Source organism: Nicotiana tomentosiformis, chromosome 10, assembly GCF_000390325.3.
Source record: "Nicotiana tomentosiformis chromosome 10, ASM39032v3, whole genome shotgun sequence".
Taxonomy (NCBI): domain Eukaryota; kingdom Viridiplantae; phylum Streptophyta; class Magnoliopsida; order Solanales; family Solanaceae; genus Nicotiana; species Nicotiana tomentosiformis.
The window spans coordinates 31,010,531-31,033,120 of NC_090821.1; the positions used below are offsets into that span (position 1 = coordinate 31,010,531).

The following is a 22,590-nucleotide window of genomic DNA, read 5'->3' on the forward strand; positions in this document are numbered from 1 at the left end:
TTTTTGAGTAGAGAGAATAATTTGTGACTTCGATCTGATGATCTCGAAATGAATCGGCCTAAGGCTGCAATCCGTCCCGTTAGTCTTTGTACAGCTTTCACGCTATCCACGATGGTGATGTCTTCGATGGCCTTGATTTTATCGGGGTTAATCTCGATTCTCCGATTTGACACCATGAAGCCGAGGAACTTACCCGAACTGACCCCGAAAGCACATTTTTCGGGGTTGAGCTTCATGTTGTATTTCCTCAAAATCTCGAACGTTTCCTGCAAATGGGTCAAATGGTCCTCTGCGCACAGGGACTTAATTAGCATGTCGTCAATATAAACTTCCATTGATTTACCTATTTGTTCTTCGAACATTTTATTTACTAGGCGTTGGTAAGTAACCCTTGCATTTTTTAGCCCGAAGGGCATCACATTATAACAATATTTTTCATATTTGGTGACAAATGAAGTTTTTTCTTGGTCCTCCAGGTTCATCTGGATTTGATTATACCCGGAATAGGCATCGAGAAAAGTGAGGATCTCGTGGCCGGCCGTGGCATCGATCATGCGATCGATGTTGGGCAGAGGAAAGGAATCTTTGGGGCATGCTTTGTTCAAATCCTTATAGTCCACACACATTCTAAGTTTATTCCCTTTTTTAGGCACTACAACTACGTTGGCTAACCATTCGGGATATTTCACCTCCCGAATGGACCCTATTTTGAGAAGTTTGGTTACCTCGTCCTTTATGAATGCGTGCTTTTCCTCGGACTGGGGTCTTCTCTTTTGCTTCACCAGTCTGAACCTAGGGTCCAAGCTTAGCCGATGCGTCGTTATGTCCGGTGGGATCCCTGTTATATCTAAGTGGGACCAGGCAAAACAATCAATGTTATCGATAAGAAATTGAACAAGTTTCTTCCTGAGTTTGGGGCTCAACCCCGTTCCCAAGTATACCTTTCGCTCGGGCCAGTGCTCGATTAGTGTGATTTGCTCTAGTTCTTCAATCGTTGATTTGGTGGCGTCGGAGTCATCGGGAATCGTGAAAGATCGAGGGACCCTTTGACCATCATCTTCTTTGATCTTCTGGTTATCTGGTTGGGTCGAAGCCGACATCTGTGATTGCTATTTGGTGTCCCGTTGTCCTTCTGAGCCCAATCCCTTTATCGGCGAAGGCGAGGATATTGATTTCGCTTCCTCGACGACGAACATTTATTTTGCGGCGGTTGTTCTCCGTACACTGTTTTGACACCTCTTGATGTTGGAAATTTGAGGACCTGGTGTAGGGTCGAAGGTACAACTCTCATGTTGTGGATCCATGGCCTTCCGAAAAGGGCGTTTTACCTCATGTCGCCTTCGATCACGTGAAACTTCGTTTCGTGGATGGTTCCGGCCACGTTTATTGGTAGGATTATCTCGCCTTTGGTGGTTTCACATGCCATATTGAATCCGTTTAGAACTAGAGTTGCGGGTATGATCTGGTCCTGCAGACCGAGCTGTTCTACGACCTTCAATCTAATGATGTTGGCCGAGCTACCTGGATCGATTAACACACGCTTAATTTTAGTTTTATTCATGAGTACTGATATTACTAGTGCATCGTTATGAGGTTGGATGACTCCTGCATCTTCATCATCGAAGGACAAAGTCCCTATGGGTGCGTAATCTTGAGTCCGAGATCGCTCTTCCCTCACAATTTATGTTTTAGTGCGTTTAAGCATTGGTCCCTGAGGGGTATCGGCGCCACCGATGATCATGTGAATGACGTGCTGCGGTTCTTCTTGCTCGTTTTGCTTTCCGAAATCCCTGTTGTTAAAATGGTTCTTCGCCCTATCACTCAGAAATTCCCGAAGGTGCCCTTTGTTAAATAAGCGGGCTACTTCCTCTCTTAGTTACCTGCAATCTTCCGTTCTGTGACCATGGGTGCCATGATATTCCTACATTTGATTAGGATTCCTTTGGGCAGGATCGGTCTGCATGGGTCGAGGCCACTTGGTGTCTTTGATGCGTCCGATAGCCGACACGATGGCGGATGCACCAACGCTGAAGTTATACTCTGATAACCAAGGTGCTTCTATAGGATCGACATATTTATCAAAGCCGCTCTTGCTCATAAATCCCCGAGAATTTTTCCCTCGATCAATCCTTCGATTGTTCCGAACTGTATGGCGTGTTGAACCGCTGTTCATCCGATCTGCGACGTACGCTTGATATCGGTCTCTGTTCGACCTTTGTTCTATGTCGATCTCCCTTTGGTTTTTTGTAGCTGTCCTGTTCTGATGCATGGGTCCATACGGAGCTCCCAACTGGTCATCTTCGACCCTAATTTTCGATTGATATCGGTTGTGTATATCTGCCCAAGTTATTGCTGGATACTCGATCAAATTTTGCTTCAGCCGACATGATGCTGTCAAACTTAGCTCGTTCAACCCTTGGGTGAAAGCTTGTACGGCCCAATCGTTTGTGACCGGTGGCAATTTCATGCATTCCATTTGAAATCGGGATACGAATTCCCTCAGCATTTCATTACCCCTTTGCTTTACTTTGAAGAGGTCTGATTTCCTTGTTGCAACCTTTATGGCACCAACATGTGCCTTTACGAACGAATCTGCTAACATGGCAAAAGAATCGATGGAATTTGGCGGTAAATTGTGATACCGGATCATTGCTCCCTTCGAGAGGGTCTCCCCGAACTTTTTCAACAACACAGATTCGATCTCATCTTCCTCCAAATCGTTACCTTTGATGGTACATGTGTAAGAGGTGACGTGTTCGTTAGGATCGGTCGTAATGTTATATTTGGGAATTTCGGGCATACGAAATTTTTTGGGGATTGGTTTTGGGGTCGCACTCGAGGGAAAAGGCTTTTGTATGAATTTTTTCGAATCAAGCCCTTTTATCATTGGTGGAGCCCCCGGGATTTGATCGACCCAGGCATTGTACGTTTCCACTCTCTTGTCGTTGGCTACGATTCGTTTTGTGAGTTCCTCGAGCAATTTAGTAATTTCGGGAGTGGTCCCCGATTCTTGCTCGTTTGATTTCACTATGGCGGGCTCCGTTCTGGGGGTGATTTCTCGAAGCGGATTGGGATTCGTCCTGCTTTGTATATGAGTTTGGCTCTGTAACTGGGCTATCACTACTTGTTGGGCTTGTAGCATCTCGAAGATCATACGTAAGCTGGCTCTGATTTCCCCCGCGTTATGGGTATCTCGGGCTACGGATCGAGTACCGCCCTGAATATTTTTTTCCGGTTCGGAACGCTAATTCGCCTCCAGAGCTATTCGTGAATTGACATCCAATGGTACTTCGGCTCGAATTTTGGGTACTTCGATTCGAGCCTCAGTGCCATCGTCAAGTGGCCTTCCGCCCCCCCGGGTGCCAAGTTGTTGGTTTCATCTTGAAGGCCGGCTTCGTGGTTGATAGGTAAAGCCATTGCTGATTTGAAGTTGTAAATTGGTGTGTACTACAGATTTATGTCAAACAATCATTGTTATCCTTAGCCCCACGGTGGACGCCAAACTGTTTACCCGAAAAATCGGATAACGTTAAATTTGTGTATGGTTCTAAGGATTACGTGATACCCTTTGATACAAATCGTATAGAGACATATCAATACGAATATTCTTGACTACAAAAATGGAATAATGAATCAGAAAGAATGAATAAAATGAAGTAAAACAAGCACAAGGAGATATCTTTTGTTCTAGTGTATTTAGTATGTCCATAACTTACAAGGATCCCCCTTTTATAGTAGAGGGTCATTACTTTATTTATAACAAAAAATAATAAAATAAAACATATAGTGGAGGACCCATGATGATTTGTCTCTTCCTCGATTCCCGCCAAGATTCTCTCTCTTGGTGCGGTTGCAACAGCTCGTGTGTGAGCTCGATACTGGCACGAACTCGTTACTGGGTCGAGCCCTTCGGTCTTGGCTCGAGTTTGACCTTCGGGATGGGCGTCGCGCATTTCCGACCTCGAAGCAATGCCTTGTGGATCGATTTGGTCACGGGCTCGATAAGGTTATCGAGCCGACTCCTCGAGCAGCCTTCGAACTCGAGGCTCGTTAGTACTGTCTTCGGAGCTCACTCCCAAAATCCCACTCCGATTTCTTACCACTTGAACTCGATCGAACGTAGGAAGGCCAAAATCTATTTCGACCATATACAATCTGAATAATCTACCAACAAGATTGATAGAATAACCCTGTAAAATCATCAAGACCACTAGAGCTCTCACTACTGAATCCAAACACTGCTATTTTAATGCTCATTGACTTATAGTGATCAAAGTAGAGATACGTTGTAGAAGATCAAAATTATCTCGAATCCTCTTTTTTGAAAATTGTACCTGAAAAAAATCTGTCTACCTCATTAATCATATCAGTGTTAGATGTTACCCAACCACCTTCTACATTTTGTAGTCGGCTAGGCTAAGTTTCCTTCTTCTTACCTTGACATAGGCATGAAAGAAATTTGTATTTCTTTACCCCCTCCTGAAACCACTGCATTCCTGCTTTTTGCTTCCAATATTTTTCTTCCAAATGCAGGTATCTACTTGATCAGCTTGTATCTTACGTAATTTTTTTTTATTTTGTCGGGTATTATTATTTTTATTATTGTATATATATATATATATTTTTTTTTTTATTTATTTTATTTTAATTTTTAACTTATTTGGTATGATAATGATTTGAATTAAACTTGAAGATATAATGATTCATATTGCCGATGATAACTTGTTTTTGACGAAAACAGAGTTATTTTAATTGTTGTTGTTGGGAATAGTGAAATATTATTTAACTATTGAAACTCGCGTGAAGATAGCGATAGGCCCTAGCTATTTCATTACATTTCATCACATTTAAGTGTAAGGTTCAACTTCTACTAAACTCTCTCTTCTCTGCCTCTTTTCCACACCTATTGATCAACCAAGAAAAGAGAAGAAACAAGCGAAATCGTTGTATACCTATCGAACGTTGTAGAACAACAAGTTATAGAGTTTGATTAGAAAAAAAATTGCTATATTCTATCTCCCTTATTATTCCTCAATCTCTGTAGCTCTATTCAACTAGTTGTCTTCTAAAAGGTGAAAAAAAACTAGTGGTTTCTAATCAAGTCATTTACACATGAAAAATTGTCATCACTCGTATCTATTATGATTGTGAATCATAGATATGCCTCTATCTACTTCCCTGCATTAGTTCGTATCTTAACAAGTAAAAGGAGAAATGAAGAGAAAGTAGTGTGTTGGAGCAGGCTATGAATGGAGAAGAAGAAGAATTTGAAGCAGCTCTAAGAAAGCTAAGAGGGAAACATGCTGACATTTCATATGAAAGGTCCACTATACAAGTACGTATATATGTGTCTCTAGCTAGCTAGCTTGCTCCATCTTTCCATTTTTCTACTACAAGACGAATGATGAATGATGAATGCGCTGAGATTCAATCCTACAGGAGTATTTGACCATTCTTCAAACGCTCCCCAAAGTCACCTTTGTAAACTTGTTCGACAGATCCAATTATCGAGCTGTGATTGTAAGCATCCCAATCATTCCACTCCTTTTTTTTTGGGATTACTTACACAAAAGGTCATCCAACTTATGATCAAACTGCACAAAATTATCTAACTAATTATTCTAACAAAAAAATCATTAAACTTTACTACTCCATATATAAAGATAAATGCGGATCTAGTATTTAAATTTAATGAGTTCTTTGAGTTAATTTTGACTGAGATTTTAGTAGATTTTTATACATGCCCGTTCAAAAGTTCTAGGTTCATCATATGAACTGTATCAAGAATATCATTTTGCCTAAAATCTGGTCAACCCTAATATCATTGATGACCTTTTGTATAATTAATCCCTTATTTTTTGTTTTGTTAAGCTAACATTACTTATTTTTGCTCCTTTCTGCCTTTAGATATCTGTTGGGTTGATGGCGTTCCAGCAGTTTGTGGGAATTAACGGAATTGTTTTCTATTCTACTGAAATTTTCAAATCAGCTGGTATGTTGTAGTTTTAACTATAATATTGTTGTTATTGTTGTTTGTTGTGGCGTCACTGTTGCCATCTTCCACTAATTATACGTCATTTGATGTCAGGTTTTAATCCTAGTCTGGGAACGATACTTTTTGGCATTTTACAGGTTTCTGTTTTCTCATTTCTAAAAATAATTACTCTCCCCGTTTTAATTTAGATGATACATTTCGCTTCACGAGAATAAAACTGTGTGAAGTTTGACCAACTTTTTAAAATGTATATTTTTATCATATTGCCATGAAAAAAAGTGTAACTTATACTTTTCATATAGTTTTTGAATATCTAAATTTTAATTAAAAATACCGAGTTAAATTAATCTAATTTAATTTCAAAGTTTAGTCAAATTGATTCTTGATAAGCGAAATATATCATCTAAATTGAAATAACGGGAGTATGAAAAATCTTTGATAATTTTCTAGAAAATGTAAATGTACGTATATTTTTCTTTCAGGTGGGAGTCACTGCAGGGGGTGCACTTTTGATAGATAGAACTGGTAGAAGACCCCTTCTAATGGTAATAATTTACAGACAAAAAGGCTGTTGAAAATATTCATACTCCCCTTGAGTTCAATTTAAGAATCCAAAACTCCCCACAAGGACAAACCCCTTGAGTTCAATTCCACAAGGACAAAAAGAAAGAGAAGGTCACATATCCAAAACTAATAGTATTTCTTTATTTTTCAGATGTCTGCGTCTGGCTTGCTGTTGGGGAATCTACTAATTGCATTTTCATTCTTTTTCAAGGTTAATTAATGTTATGGTTGGTGTGAGTTTTTTTCCCCCCTCTGAACTTATTCATTTTTATAAGTATATACTATTGTTTTATTTTCTAACAGGCTCATTCTGTGGCACTAACTCTGGTCCCCAACCTTGCTATTCTTGGCGTTTTGGTAAGACTTTGATATAAAAATTTTATTGTAGTCTTAAAGTAATTTCATTTTGTGTGGTAAGTTCTTTCATTCCATCCAGTGATGAGAGTCATTTTTCTTTAAAAGACGGTACAAGAGAAGAAAAATAATGAAAAACAGTGTACACATTTATCTTTAAGCATTTTTAATTTTATACATTTTATATACTTTATTCTGAAAAAACTATTCTATCAATGCCATATCAAACAAAAATTTAGATTGGCTCTTCCTATCCTTGGAACAGTGTAGTGTAAAATGGGAGGAAAAGGATATATATTTAAAAGGCATGTAATTTCTCATGGAAGCTTAACTGTATCTTTTTATTGTTTAGTTCTATATATAAGCTCTTCTCATTAACTCTTTGAACATCTCGGTTTATTTTTAAATTTGTATCGGGTACAGGTCTACATAGCCTTCTTTTCAATAGGAATGGGGGCAGGTCCTTGGCTCATTATGAGTGAGGTAACATTGAAATCAACGTTTATGTTATTTTATATTTTATCTTATATACTGTCATAATTAAAATCAGCAAGCTATCCTTTTTATACAAAAAAGAAAGAAAGATGGTCTTAATTAACAACCTTTCTATTATATGTGAAGGTATTTCCATTACATGTAAAGGGATTAGGCGGAGGTTTAGTGACATTGATGAATTGGTTTGGTTCTTGGGTTATTTCTTACACCTTCAACTTTCTCATGTTGTGGAGTTCACATGGTAATCCCATTGAACACTACCTTCTGTTATTTCTTAGTCTGAGTTTCTTTTCCAAAACAAAAAAAAGATACTTATATTTCAGGAGTTAATGATTCTCTTATTTGATTAAAATTTCTTTGAGAGTAATAAACTGTCAAAAAAAAACCATATATCTCAACCAACAAAAGAATTTCTAGCTGCTTAATTTCATTGAATATACTAGTGTCACGACCCGGAATCCCAACCTCAAGGTCATTGAATACATGTCCAAAGCATACTGACCAAATAAGTAACTCCGGAGCAAGTGGAGTGTACCAACACCTTCCACTGAGCTGATAGCCTACTAGGAGGACTCTCAACTTGTCTATCGGGACCTGCGGGCATGAAACACAGTGTCCCTAGGCAAAAGGGACGTTAGTACAAATAAAGTATCGAGTATGTAAGACATGAAAAATAGTATATAATAGACATGAAAGAAACATGGAGTAAAAAATTCAACCTGTAAGTCTGAATAGCTCTGTGAATCATGAGACATCTATAATGTCATACATATATGTATAAATGTCATACCATGCATAGGTATATGTGTACATAACATCATCAATCCTCTGAGGGCATCCTATCATATCATCTCGGCCACTATGAGCGAAATCATCAACGTATACCAGCTGATCAAGTGGTGATACATATATAATGCCATAACCTTTCTCCATACCTCATATACATATAATATATGCGTATATAATGTCATCTGGTCATGGGTCAATGTACATTTATAAATGAATGCAATCCATAAGAAGTAAGTCTATAAATCCAAAGGCCAGGGCACCGGTCATGGGTCAATGTACATTTATACTCTCCCTGCCATCTAGGCAACTGTTTTGTGAATAAATCCAAAGGCCAGGGCATTCCCCCCTTTAGGCCTCTTTCTCACACCATAACTTATGGTTGGAATTCTTCCAATCTCGTAACGTTGCTACCTTCTATCATGCAGTATGTACGACTTTGTCCTTGTATGTGCGCCTATGTGACTCTTCTCTCATTTTTCATCTAGCTTTTAGCTAATCTCTAGGCCTCACTTTGTGAACATATACAAAATTATGACAAGTTGTACCTCTGGGCGTCTATGGCCTTACTACATCTAAATAGGTCATACTATACCATAACTCTCACTTCAGTTTATTGTTACTGAGGTTTGCTACCAAACTCTAGGTTACTCTCGTTGCTTATCCCATATGTAGTCCTTTAATGCTTCCTCATTACTGCAATGACGGCCTAATCTCATCTCATGCTTTGTAACTTTTATCCATCCATTGTTGATTCACCTCAATGTTGATCTACAATTTACCACTGATAACTTGAAACTTCTTACGTAATCATTAGGGCTCATGTTGCATCGATGAACATTTGAAGTGATTTTCCCGATCCACCTGGGGGCGATACCATACTTCCATAACCATATTTCATGGCATCCTTACGTGGTTCATCTTATGGTGGTATTTTAATTCTGTACAATTCATGAAATCCCCCCTTTTCTTTTCAAATCATTACTCAATCGAAGGCCCAAACGTCATCCTATTACTATCACAATTACACCCTCATTATACTACCAGGGCAACATTCCATCTCTTCTAAATGCTATTAGTCTTAGACTCCTGTAAGTTCATTCAGGCTATACTGAGCTTTCTATAACTTAGAGAAACCATTAGCTCTCTTGTTTTCATGGGATTAATCCTGAGGACTTATCCATTCTCGTCACCTTCTCACTCGCCCTTTCTTATCCTTACTCCTGTCTTCCTAAAACCCTGTCGCTTTACCATACTTTATCTTGTGACCTACACATATTTATTTATATTATTCGCAACCTTCCTTCAACTTATTTGCACCATATATTTCCTTATGTTATTCTGGAACATCAAGCAAGACATCACATCGTCTCTAACTCTTCTTTACTCTCTTAATTAGACTTCTCGATACCTAGAAGTCATAGGCTGGAAGACATGCCACTGAGGATGCCGCTATCATTCCTGGATACTGAATCCCCATGCTTCTAGCCTTCTATCCGAAGTATAGATTGTTCACAACCTTCTGCACCTGAGTATCTCGTACGTTGTTCACCTTTACCTTACTTACCTTAAAATCTCGCATCACATCTTCTATCTATTTCATGATCTCCCTTCCACATAGGTATAATTCATATCCATAACTTGAAGCTCTATTATAATACTTGCACCCCTGGTGCATACACAATCCGATGGGAGTTTCATACTGACTTATTATGAGGCTGGTACTCTTCTAACTGGCTTTCTCGTAGAGCCGTTATACAATATGGTTATAGTATTATCTCTCTTGTACCTATGATATTAAGAGTGATTCTGCAATGTTCTTAATCATGATTTCTAATTTTCTGGGTCCAATAATTAGACTCCTGATTTACTTAGTTGATGTAACTCTTTAGTTTCCTCTTCCTTCTGATCAGCCGATATGTAGGCTTAAGCTATCTTCCGATCTTCACCTGGTCCATTCTCATATGTATCTTTCACGTAATCTCTCTTGGGATATATCCTTTGTCTTAACATACCTCTTGCTCTGGCTCCTAATGTATCAAGCGTCCATTCGCACTTATTTATCAATAACATCCTGGCCGGGAACTCTTAGCGCCTGTCCTCGGCGTCGTGCTTGCATAATGTTCTGGAGTCGTGATATATCTGTAGGGTCTGAATAAATACAACCTCATCCCTTTCGCCTTTTTACCACATTCTTCCTTTACCATTCCATAGTTATTTGAACCACTTAACTCCGACTTAATACCACATCACACTATATTCCCCCCTTTAGGGGAGTACTAAGATTTAGCGCTACGACGATTTACCTATAGATATTTTGCCTCTTCATCCTTGACATCTTTTCACATCATCAGTGACCCTTACTTGCCTTACGGTAACCCTTCTGTATCAGGGATAACTGAATTCCTTACGTACTAGGTGTCGATTTACCTATAGGTATTTTACCTCTTCATCTTTGGCGTCTTTTCACATCATCAATGACCCTTACTTGCCTTACGGTAACCCTTCTGTATCAGGGATAACTGAATTCCTTATGCACAAGGGTGACACCTAGTGTAACTGGAACACTTAGTCGTTTAAGCTTAACTATGCTCACAGTGCTTGCTTTAGGGAAGCGTCTTCCTGAATGAATTTTAAAGGCCATTCTTCTGTTGTCTATTCTATTATTGCTGGAACGCGATCTCTGAAATTCTCACGATGCCGATTATTATCAAACCCTTTGGTCCCTAATTCATGTTCAACTTATCTTGTTCATTAGCCCATGCTGATTTCTATTACTCAGGGGGTCAAACTTTTCCTTTCGATAATCACATTCGAGTCACCAACTCATTTCTTGAAGTGAGGGTATGACTTATACAATTTTATTGTCTCAAGGCCTGCCACCTCTTGTCTTTTTCTTCACTTGACTATAGACTCTGTCATGTCATATTTTGATTTACCGTTATCACTCATTTATCACCTCTTACTCATAATGCTTCATTTACTCTCTTCTTATTCTCCGACTAATATTTCTGTCTATCACTTTATTTTGAAAACTTCAACAAAACGTTCTTTCACATTTAGCTCCCCTTGCTTTATCTCACTGGCTCTTCTGGACGCCTAACATTCTCGTTTGTTTTTTAGGGGCTGGAGTCATACTAAGGTAAATATTTATCCCTTCTAGAATCCCACTGCCTATCTTCTGAAACTTCTGAATATTCTAGTATTCATATATGACTGTACTATTCTTGAGTTCACCATCTGGGTGTCTCACAAGGAGATCTATTACCACATTTGTACTATCTTCGGAAATGTTAGCTAATGATAACAATCCATCAACAATTTTGGGTTACTCTAACCGCAGCTGGATCCTGATATCCCTTCCTTCTCTTAAACTATATTCTGTTAGCTCCCATAGGGCATAACTGAGATGGGTGTGGCCAATTGTATATATCTCCGTTACTGTTGAAAGTAACTCAGAATGCTTATATTTCTCTGCCTGAATGATAAATACTGATAATCTTCACTAATTGGGTACCTCGTACCCTTCTTCACCTTATTTTTTTTTACTTATTGCAACTTGTATCTTCCTTCTGATACTCTTATTGCTTTTTACCATATGGGCGGATAGATATTCATGCCTTAGGGCTCCTTATCAAGAAGCTTACACGTCTTAGTACACACATGATTTGCTGAAAACCTCACATTTACTCATCATAAGCATGATGCAAAATCGAGTTCCTCTGACTAAACTCTTCCACAACTACATTCAATCTCTTACCACAACCACATTCAATCACTTTGGGGGTGAAATTATACTCAACTCAACCCGTGTGCCTAACTCATGTTGTACGGCCCTCTAGAAGTGCGATGTGAACTGCGAACCCCGATCAGAAATGATGGACACCGGCACATCGTGAAGATGAATGATCTCACGAATATAGATCTCAACCAACCGCTCTGAAGAATAGGTAACTGCTACTAGAATGAAATGTGCTGACTTGGTCAACCTGTACACAATGACCCATACCGCGTCGAATTTCTTCAAAGTCCGTGGGAGCCCAACAATAAAATCCATGGTAATATGCTCTCACTTCCACTCAGGAATCTCAAGCTTCTGAAGGAAACACTATGCGAAGCCTGAAGTGCAAACTGAACTGGCTGACCCATAAAACCTCTACCATCTTGTACCCTGCCTCCAAAATAATGACCAGTAGATCTCTCCGGTCTACGAGGCCTCCTTGCCTCCCTGTCTCCTGATCTCGCATGTACTCTCTCTCATGGCCCCACCTGTCCTCTCTCTCCTGATCCCACATGCCCTCTACATGGCGAGCGATCCCTACCACCTACTGAAACGAAACATCTGACTCTAACTCCCGAGCCATGCTGAACCGAATGTCATGCCTGAGTCCCTCAATGAATCTACGGACACAGTCTCTAACTGTGGCGATCAAAGCAGGTGCATGCCTGGCCAAATCACTGAATCTCACGGCATACTCTAACACTGACATAGTGCCCTGGCGCAGCTGCTCAAACTCCGCGCGCTATGCATCTCGAAGGAACTGAGGTACAAACTCTCTCAGGAACATCTCTGAAAACTGAACCCATGTAAGTGAAGCTGACTCGGCTGGGCTACCCAACGCATATGCCCACCACCACTGATAAGCCGGTCCCCTGAGCTGGAATATAGTAAAGGCAACCCCACTCGCCTCAACAATACCCATAGTGCGGAGAATGCGGTGGCACTCCTCCAAAAAACCATGTGCACTCTCTGAAGCCAAATCACTAAATGTAGGAGGGTCATATTTCTTGAACCTTGCAAGTTTAAACTGCTATTCCTTAGATGCTGCTGCCCTGACCACGGGCTAAACTGGAACCACAGACTGTGTCGCCATGATACCTGGAACCTGACCAATATGAACTCGCTGCTCTAGGGTGTGGGCGGAGGGAGTCTGGGCTCCTCCCCCAGTCTGTGAAATAGCTGGTGCAACCGGAGTCAACCCCGCCTGAGCCAATGTACCAAACATGCTCAGGAACTGTGCTAAAGTCTCCTGAAGTCCGAGGATAACAGCAGGCGCCTCCGGTACTTGTCCCCCAACTGGAGCTACTGGCGGCTCCTCAACTGCTGCCCTGGTAGGTGCCCTAGCTGCGACATGTTCTCCTCGTCGGACTCTGCCTCTTCCCCTAGCGACATCTGCTCCGAGGGTAATGTCATCATTAATTGTAGCTCGTGTCCTCACCATCTGTGAGAGAATGGAATGATAAAAGTTCAAACTTTGAGATCAATGACTTCGCACGATAGGAATGAAGGAAGTAAAACTGTCCTAATAGTTCTGTAGCCTCTCGAAGATAAGTACAGACGTCTCCGTACCGATCCGCAAGACTACTAAACTCGCTTATGACTCGTAGCACCTATGAACCTAGATCTCTGATACCAACTTGTCACAACCCAATTCCCCCCTCCGTTGGGTATTGTGATGGCACCTAGTCTTAGGGACTAGGTAAGCCTAACATTAATTGAAACAACAACATTATTTAAATAACATCTAACAATTTGAAATAGAAATCACTTAAAATTTAAAATTTTCAAAACGGGTAGTACAAGTCATGAGCTCTACAGAGTGTTTGTTAGAAAATTTCCAAATACAACTGTCCAGAAATAAGAATAAACAGTGTAAAATGAAAACTTGAAGGTGACTCCGAAGCCTGCGAATGCAACATCAGGTTTACCTTGAGTCTCCACAGCAACAGTCCATACATCTAGCTAACGAATAAATAACTAGATCTGCACAAAAAGGTGCAGAAGTGTAGAATGAGCACACCACAGCGGTGCCCAGGAAGTATCAAGACTAACCTCGGTGGAGTAGTGACGAGGAACAGTCAAGATACCCACTGGTCTAATAAACTGTACAAGTATAAGTATATGACCAACAAAAATATGATATCTACATAAAGACTATGCAATATGGCTCTCAATACAGTAATGGCAATAAGAAAGGAAACAACAAGTATCAGTGGAATACCATAAAAATGACACAGAAAAGTGAATGGAACACAACCTAAATCCGGAATCACAAATACAACAAAGGACAAGTAATAACTCAGCAACTACAACCGCTTTTACATCAGGTTTTAGTCAACAAACTCCACGAGGTACCGAACCTTGGATAAAATCACAACTCACGGGTTCCAATACCAGAACCTTGGGGTATCAAATTACATCCAACACGTCGAAAATACAAATCGCACCACGAATCGAACTTATGAACTTTCAAAACTTCCAACTTCGAAAACTCGTGCCGAAACCAATCAAACCAACCCGGAATGATGTCAAATTTTGTATGCAAGTCCCAAAAAACATAACGGAGTTGTTCCAACTATCGGAATCGCATTTCGATCCCGATATCAAAAAGTCCACTTCCGGTTAAAATCTCCAAAAATTTGACTTTCGCCATTTCAAGCCTAAATCAGCTACAGACCTCAAATTCACAGTCCGGACACGCTCCTAAGTCCAAAATCACCCAACGGAGCTAACCGAACCGACGGAACTCCATTCCGGAGTTGTCTTCATACAATTCTGACTACGGTCAAAATCCTACGAATTAAGCATCTGTTTTAGGGACCAAGTGTTTTGAATTATCCGGTAACTGAATTCAACCACGCACGCAAGTCAATACACATAATACGAAGCTGCTCAGAGCCTTATGCTGCCGAACAGGACTTAAATTCTCAAAACGACCGGCCGGATCGTTATAGTATACAATATTATACTAAGTGTATAATATTGCAAAAAAAATGAAAAGGGCTAACTTAATAATATGACCATATAGATGAGATGTAGTGTTTTGGATTGTACTTTTCTGAAATTCTCTCTTAGTTAAATTGATTAAAATATAATAACTTGGTACAAGTTGTGTAAAATAACATTACAAGCAGAGTGAATCCAGAATTTAAAGTTTATGGGTTCCTACAACGACCTCAAGTTATATATACAATATTTAGTGGGTTCATAGTCAAATATTTATAGATATTAAATGGCTTTCTTAATATATATACAGATTTTGAGAAAAAACTATTAGGTTTATGGGGACCCACAAGCTTAAGGCTGGATCCGGCCGTGCAATATTAAATTTTTTGAAACGGTCAAAATAGAAAGAGTGTCATGCAAATTGAGATAGTACTAAGGTGTAGAGAAGGCTTAATTGACTAGGTGTTGCTTTCAGCTCATCAGATATTAGATAATTATATAAACTCATAATTGTATGAGAAAATACGTTTGTTTTTTTAAAATACAAGGCGATGGATAATGTCATTTTCTCTTCTTGTTTCTTAATATGCAGGAACGTTTTTCCTATATGCATTTGTTTGCCTACTTGCTACGATCTTTATCTACAAAATGATCCCTGAAACAAAAGGCAGAAGGCTCGAAGAAATTCACGCTTCACTCAATTCATGAGCTGAAAGTAATCAAGGAGGAAAAAGGAATTTGATTTTTATTAAAAATGCGACGCTTACATTTGGCCTCGTAATATTTGGTCGAGTGATAATTTTTGAAGAAATTGGAAGGAATTGAAAGGATGTTGCACGTCAACTAAGTCGTGTATACTAGCATTAAAGAATCAATACCACAAAAAAGGGAAAAAGAATAGAAGAATTAAAGATATCTTCTTCGATTCACTAAAATTAATTAGAATAAATCAAAGTAAAGTTGTAATACCCTTGTCAATTATAAAATTGATAGTGCTAATTAATTATGAAAGAGGTGTTTTACATGTGGTTGTCTGTTAACTTCTGATTTTGAGTGTGTTTGATCATATTGGATGTTGTCCAGAAAAGATTAAATTATATATGTGTCACGACCCGGAATCCCACCCTTGGAACTGTGATGCTGCCTAAAATTTTACTTGCTAGGCAAGCCAACATTAGCTAGATTTCTTAACTAATTTTAACAATCCAAAATAAAATATTAATAAACAATAAACCGAAAAAGTCTAAAATGAAACAATAGAGTACTAATGACGATATCTAAACATATCCTAGAATCCGGAGTCACGAATACATGAGAAACTAGAGTACTGCACATATGGTCTGAAGCAAATACAGCTGTTTGAGACTAGATAAATAATAGAATAGATAAAGAAGGGGACTTTAGGGCTGCATACGTTATGCAGCTATATCTCAAGTCTCCAAATGTAGCTGAATCCGAGCAGAACACCACTAGACGTCGCTGGAATCAATGCCAGCATCTGCACAAGAAATGCAAAAGTATAGCATGAGTACAACCGACCCAATATACTCCGTAAGTGTCGAGCCTAATCTTGACGAGGTAGTGAAGAGGTTATGACAAGATACCAACAGCTAAAATATTAACTGGGAGGGGACATGTGAAAGGAAATATTATAAGAACGACAAGTATGAAATCACCGAATAATATCTTTCCGAAATGAGCAACATTGTAATCAAGTAAATCACCAATACGGGAATTAAATAAGGCAATGTAATAAAGATGGCACGGCATCACTATTCGTGCTTTTACTCTCGTCCTCACCATGTAATATCATAAATAAAATGGCACGGCAGCACCCTTCGTGCTTTTATTCTCAACCTCACATGATATGATAATGATGATAAGCAATCAAATTCACGGCATCACCCTTCGTGCTTTAATCCTCACAACCTCTCAATAGATGGTAATATATGCAAATAAGGCACGACAACACCCTTCGTGCTTTTCACTCTTCCTCATTAAGCAACAATATAAATTTGAATTAACAATGCAAGGCGAGAAGCAATTTCACTTCAATTGTAATGCCATGATAGCAAATTCAACTTTCAAGATTTCCAACATCTTTGAAATAAACAATAAATTCGAGACGAATAATTAAAGAAGTAATAATCTAACCTAAGCATGGAAAACTTAGTCAATGAAACAATCAAACACAAAGAAGCAATTTCCACCCGCATGCTTTAACCCAATGGCAACGCATATATTCTCGTCTCTTCACATATACGTTGTCCCAACTCATAATACACGTAGAAAATAGATCAACAAGTCCTAATCCCTCAAGTCAAGGTTATCCACGACACTTACCTCGCTCTGCAACCAAATCAAGGCACAACCACATCTTTTCTTTTATAATTAGCCTCCAACCAAATCAAATCTAACCAAATATAGTTCAAATAATTCAAATTAGGCTTTAGAAACTACCCACGAGTGAAAAAGATTCAATATTTAATGAATTTGAAAAAATTCAGCAAAAGTCAACACCGGGACCGGTTGGTCAAAATCCGATATTCGGACCAAAACCCGATTACCCATTCACCTCCGAGCCAGGTTATGTGATTTGTTTCGAAATTCAAACTCAATTTGAGGTCTAAATCTCAATTTAATAAAATTCCCAATTTCTACTCAAATTCCTAATTTCTACCATGAAAATCCTAGATTTGATGTTGAAAACACATCAAAAGTAATGGGTAATTGAAAAGAAATGGATTAAAGTTACTTACTAATGATTTTGGGAAGAAACATCTCTTGAAAAATTACCTCGAGAGTGTTTAAGGTTGAGAAATGGTGTAAAATGAGCTAAGTCCCGACTTTTCCATCTTTTACCCAGCTGCAGGTGTCGCATTTGCGATAATATTAGTAATTGCGATAACATGTTCGAACCCTGACTCAGAAGCCCAGTAGTCGCAATTGCGATAACATGTTCGCAAGTGCGAACAGCCCCACTCGCAAATGCGATAAATTACTTCGCAAATGCGAAGCTCACACCCCAGAACACTGACTCAGAAGCCCAGTAGTCGCAATTGCGATAACATGTTCGCAAGTGCGAACAGCCCCCCTCGCAAATGCGATAAATTACCACACCTCAGAACACTGAATCACAAATGCGACCTCAGATAGTTCGCAAATGCGAACTCATTCCTCGCAATTGCGAGATCACCCAGCCCAGGCCGCTGCATGCAAATGCGATGTCTTGATCGCAAAAGCAAGGATCGCATTTCCCAGCCAGACTTCGCAAATGCGAGATCTGGAGACCAACACCAGAAATAGGAATGCACCAGCTATAGCATTTCATCCAAAACTCATCCGCACCCGAGCCCCTCGGGCTCCACAGTGGCCAAATATGCACACAAGTATAATAACCTCATACGATCTCACTCGCAAGGTCAAAACACCAAAATAACATCTAGAACTACGGATTGGACATCAAAATGCATGAAATTTCAAAGAAAACTCAAGAAACTCTAAAATCACAATCAAGCGTCAGAATCCAATCAAACCAACTCCGATTTGTACCAAATTTTGCAGACAAGTTTCAACTAGCAAAACGGACCTACACCAAGTCTCAAAATCAAAATCTGAACCCGTTAACCACAAAGTCAAGCTACAGCCAAACCTAGTAAATTTTCAAACATTTAAATTGTTAACTTTCGGCAAAACAAGTCAAATCAACCTAGGGACCTCCGAATTCGATTCTGTCCATATGACCAAGTCCAAATCATGATACGAATCCAACGGTATCGTCAGAATATCGATTTGAGATTGTTTACCAAGAATTTTGATCGTAGTCAACCCTACCTTATTTTTAATCAAAATTTTCATTTTAATCAAAATTTCATATAAATATTTTTCGAAAAGTGACACGGACTATGCATGCAAACCAAGAAACATCAAGTAAATCTACGGGAAGTCTAGGAACGTAGAAATAAGGGTTAGTACTCAAAACGACCTATCGGTCGTCGTAATATGTGGGAATTATTATGGTTTTATTTGAAATTCATTGAAACAAGAAAGAGAAATATGCCCTCTATCAAGCTCTACAGTTCTGAAACGGATGCTATAATGCTAGTTAGAATCTTAGTTGTAGGGGGAACTATCAACTTCGATAATTCCAGTACTATAGTACTGGTTTTGACACCATAGGCACAGGCTATCCCTCCTTTATGCTAGATGCTACGTCGTCATATCGGATGTCACTGCACTTGTATCTCAAGATAAAATAGCCTGAAACACAAGAGGGAAGGGGTGGATCGTGCCAAATTTAAAAATCAGTTGACCAACTATGATATTAATCGACTCTTTTTCCTGCAGAAACTAGGTTAGAGCATAATAACAATGAAGAGAATTAAAAAAAGATAGAATAAGTGAGACACAGAGTTTTATATTAGTTTGTGTACCGGTGTGATAGCTACATCCAATTCCCTTGGGTCACAAGGGTTCTCTTAGATCTTCAAGAATGATTTGTTACAATGGTAGTGGTTTTCCTTCGTTCATCGCCAACGATATACAGACGAATGTTTGTCCAACTTTTGACATAACCTCTTGATTGTTTTATTTTTTCTTTCTATCTTTTGTGACACTAATAAACTCAAGAATACAATATTTGACTAAGAACAAGAAAGATGTAAAAAGCTTGTATGTGAAGTTGTGCACAGTTTTCTCCCTCTTTGAGTTCTTCATATAGGCAGTGGTTGATGTCTCGAGTTATTTTCAGTGAACAAGATCTTCATTGATAGTGGGCAAGATTGATATATTTCTTTGATTGAGGCAAGACTTTTTCTAAGAGATGCCTCTGAATCCAGTCAATAGATGATGACTGAATTCATATAACAGAATACGGTCTCCTTCCTTGTGCTTGCCATATCCTTCGGAGGGATTATTGGACAATTATGTTGATTGAGAGTTGATGTCTCTATCATTTCTTTTAGGTGACATATCTTACCGTAAGCTGAGTTGTCTGATTGACGCTCTTTTGATTTTCCTGTGATCTCGGATATTTGAATCTCAATTAGCTCTTCCTTGATCACTTGATTTTAGACATATCACTTGCATTCCTTTCCTTTTGCAGTTATCGTCTCTTTCTCTTCCATTGATCTATTTTCCTGTACAGATTAAAATGAAATTAGTATTACCATTAATAAATGTGTCATTATTAAAACTTAAGGTTGAACAATCTCCTCCTTTTTGATGATGATAATAAAAAAGAGTAATAATGTGAATGATATTTTTTCTGTATGTTTGCGTGCTTCCCCTGTGTTGTTGAAGTGGTTCTCCTGGTGACTCATTGCCTCTTCCTCTCTACTTCTCCCCTTTGACATCAATAAAAAAGGATAGAACAATGCAAGACAAATAGGGTAATAACAGTAGTAGCAAATAATTTCATATAGTCCAAAAAATCTAATAATAAAAATACTAGTTATGGCAAAAGATTATTTTTGGCGAAGCACATAATCAACCTTAGTTTCTCCCTAGAAAGTACTTAGGGTGCTGATAACATTAGTGCAGAAAGGAACCATATGAGGTCTCAACATCTTTGAAAAGCTTGTCCATCATGTCTGCCATGTTCTGGAAAGCCTTGATCCCTTGATTCTTGGTAGCTCCAATGCCCGTCCTTAGCTTAGCTGCATCTGTTCCTATCTCCTTTGTCACTTCTCCTTCCTTGTCAACTTGTTCCTGCATGGTTATGAGCATGCTTGTCAGGCCTTCCAACCCTTACTGAATCTGATGTAGGTTGCTAGAAGCAGTCATCTGTATCTTAACTGGATCAGAAGGTGGTTCAGCATTTGCTGGTGCCTCGGGTGCTTTCACTCGCCTTCATAGTAAAATCAGTCTTATCATAAGTGATAGAGATAAGCTTAGGTGAAAAAGGTGGAAGGTCTACTTTCATCACTTCAAAAATATGTGAGATAAGTATACCATATGTTGAATATGAGGCAGAGGATGAGACTTCTCTAATACTATCTAGCATGTACTGATGGATCCATATAAATCATTCAAGCCTTTTGTTTTGCACAAGACAGTAAAGTACAAAGATGTCTCTGGTAATCAAAGAGCTAAAAGAACCAGTTCTTGGTAAAAGAGTAGTTGCAATCATGTCATGTTCCAATTTCAAGCTTTTAGGGCCAATATTTGGGGAATTTTCAGATAGCATAACTTTTGCCTCATCTAGAGAAACTTCGAAATCCTTTGGCCAAGAGTTTAGAACAAACACATCATAAACATGAAATTTTGAAGAAAAGATTTTCTAAAACTAATAAGCATCAAGCATAATATGAGTACCCAAAATCATAGATTTCAACTAGTCTTTATCATTGACAAACAAGTTTGCATAGAACATTCGCACATGTTCTTCATACACAATGTTCCCAACAGTAGCAAACATGGGTAATAATCGTTAAAAGTCAAGATTGAGACAACATCACAATGTGTATCCTTCATGAGAGAGAGACTTACAGTGCAACCATATACCATGAATATTGATTTGTGAGATTTAAACTTTGATTTCTCCGGGGTCCGTAGAAAAGCATCTTGTCCTCATGCCCAAAATCAATATTTTCAACTTTTCCCTTCTTGCAAGCAAACCTTTTTGGGGTCTGGTCCATAGGTCTCCTACCGACCCTTTTCTGGCTTATTACTTGGTCTTCAGAAGAGTTACTACTTTCATCATCAGTTTTGAGAGGGTCAGAATCAAGGGATGATTCTAGATCAACAGTTTTTCTGGGGTTTGGGCTTTCTGAAAATAGTGGCTATGCCGTGTGGCATTGGAAAAGGAGAAGGTTTTAGGTTTAGCCATAACAGACGAGTGTCTGAGAAGTAGTAATGAAGTGATAGAAGAGTGAAGGGGGATGGTTTAAAAGGACTTAAGGAAAGTGTGAGGGGTTATCTCGATTGAAGAGAAAATGTGGGAAAAGGTGATGAAGTGGCTATTTTGAATAGTTTCTTCGGTGGTTCATATAGCAGGTAATAATGAAAATCAGTCATGCAATTAACGGATGCCATCAAAAGACTATACATTGCACAAGGCAATAAAATATTTTTGAAAATATAGTAGGATTCTATTAAGTAAAAATCTTTAAGGAGCAGGCATAATACCAATTTGATTTCGTATCGAGCAAAATCTTTCTTTCAAGAGAGGTTTTTTAAAAACATCAACAAGTTAAAACTCGATATTAATAAATTATAACATTATATCACCTTTGAAAACATGATCATGAATAAAATCATGCTTAATGCTTGGCCCTAGAGTAATGTACAATTTTTTTTGATAGACAAATAGCATTGGTATTATCACATAGAATATGAGTGGAGATTAGATGAAGGTCGTAGTCTAAAAGTTAATGAATAATCCATAATATTTGAGTACAACAACTTCCAACTACGAGATATTCAACCTCTGTAGTTGATAGCGCAATACAATTTTGTTTCTTGCTATGCCATTATATTAGAGCATTTTCCAATTATTGACACGACCACTTGTACTTTTTCACCATTTCCGTCACCTACAAAGTCCACATCTGAGAATCCTTTGAGATTAAAATTGTTAGAGCAAGGATACCATAAATCAAATTCAGTTATACTGATAAGATATCTAATGATACATTTTACCGCTGTGAGATGGGATTCCTTGGGAGTC

At 38.7% G+C, this 22,590-nt stretch overlaps 1 protein-coding gene and 1 long non-coding RNA gene across 11 annotated transcripts in view; one reads left to right on the forward strand and one right to left on the reverse strand.

The window, feature by feature from the left end:
- LOC104088809 (sugar transporter ERD6-like 8) overlaps positions 1–15,945 on the forward strand; it is a 99,728-nt gene extending 83,783 nt beyond the window's left edge. For 8 of the 10 annotated variants that reach the window (XM_070187380.1, XM_070187377.1, XM_070187379.1 and 5 more), the window contains 10 exons: positions 5,243–5,335; positions 5,440–5,520; positions 5,908–5,992; positions 6,089–6,132; positions 6,478–6,540; positions 6,711–6,770; positions 6,863–6,916; positions 7,337–7,396; positions 7,535–7,649; positions 15,514–15,945. In XM_070187380.1, coding sequence (XP_070043481.1) covers positions 5,243–5,335; positions 5,440–5,520; positions 5,908–5,992; positions 6,089–6,132; positions 6,478–6,540; positions 6,711–6,770; positions 6,863–6,916; positions 7,337–7,396; positions 7,535–7,649; positions 15,514–15,629 — 771 coding nt within the window. In that variant the 3' untranslated portion in view covers positions 15,630–15,945. The remainder of the gene's footprint in view (positions 1–5,242; positions 5,336–5,439; positions 5,521–5,907; positions 5,993–6,088; positions 6,133–6,477; positions 6,541–6,710; positions 6,771–6,862; positions 6,917–7,336; positions 7,397–7,534; positions 7,650–15,513) is intronic. The other 2 variants (XM_070187381.1, XM_070187382.1) reach the window with 2 other exon arrangements.
- A 3,390-nt stretch (positions 15,946–19,335) lies between these two features.
- LOC138900523 (uncharacterized) lies at positions 19,336–21,808 on the reverse strand. The gene is made up of 3 exons (XR_011411589.1): positions 21,411–21,808; positions 20,414–20,769; positions 19,336–20,059 (listed from the first exon to the last, which is right to left on the reverse strand). It is a non-coding gene; the product is annotated as an uncharacterized lncRNA (long non-coding RNA).
- Between the last annotated feature and the right edge of the window lie 782 nt (positions 21,809–22,590).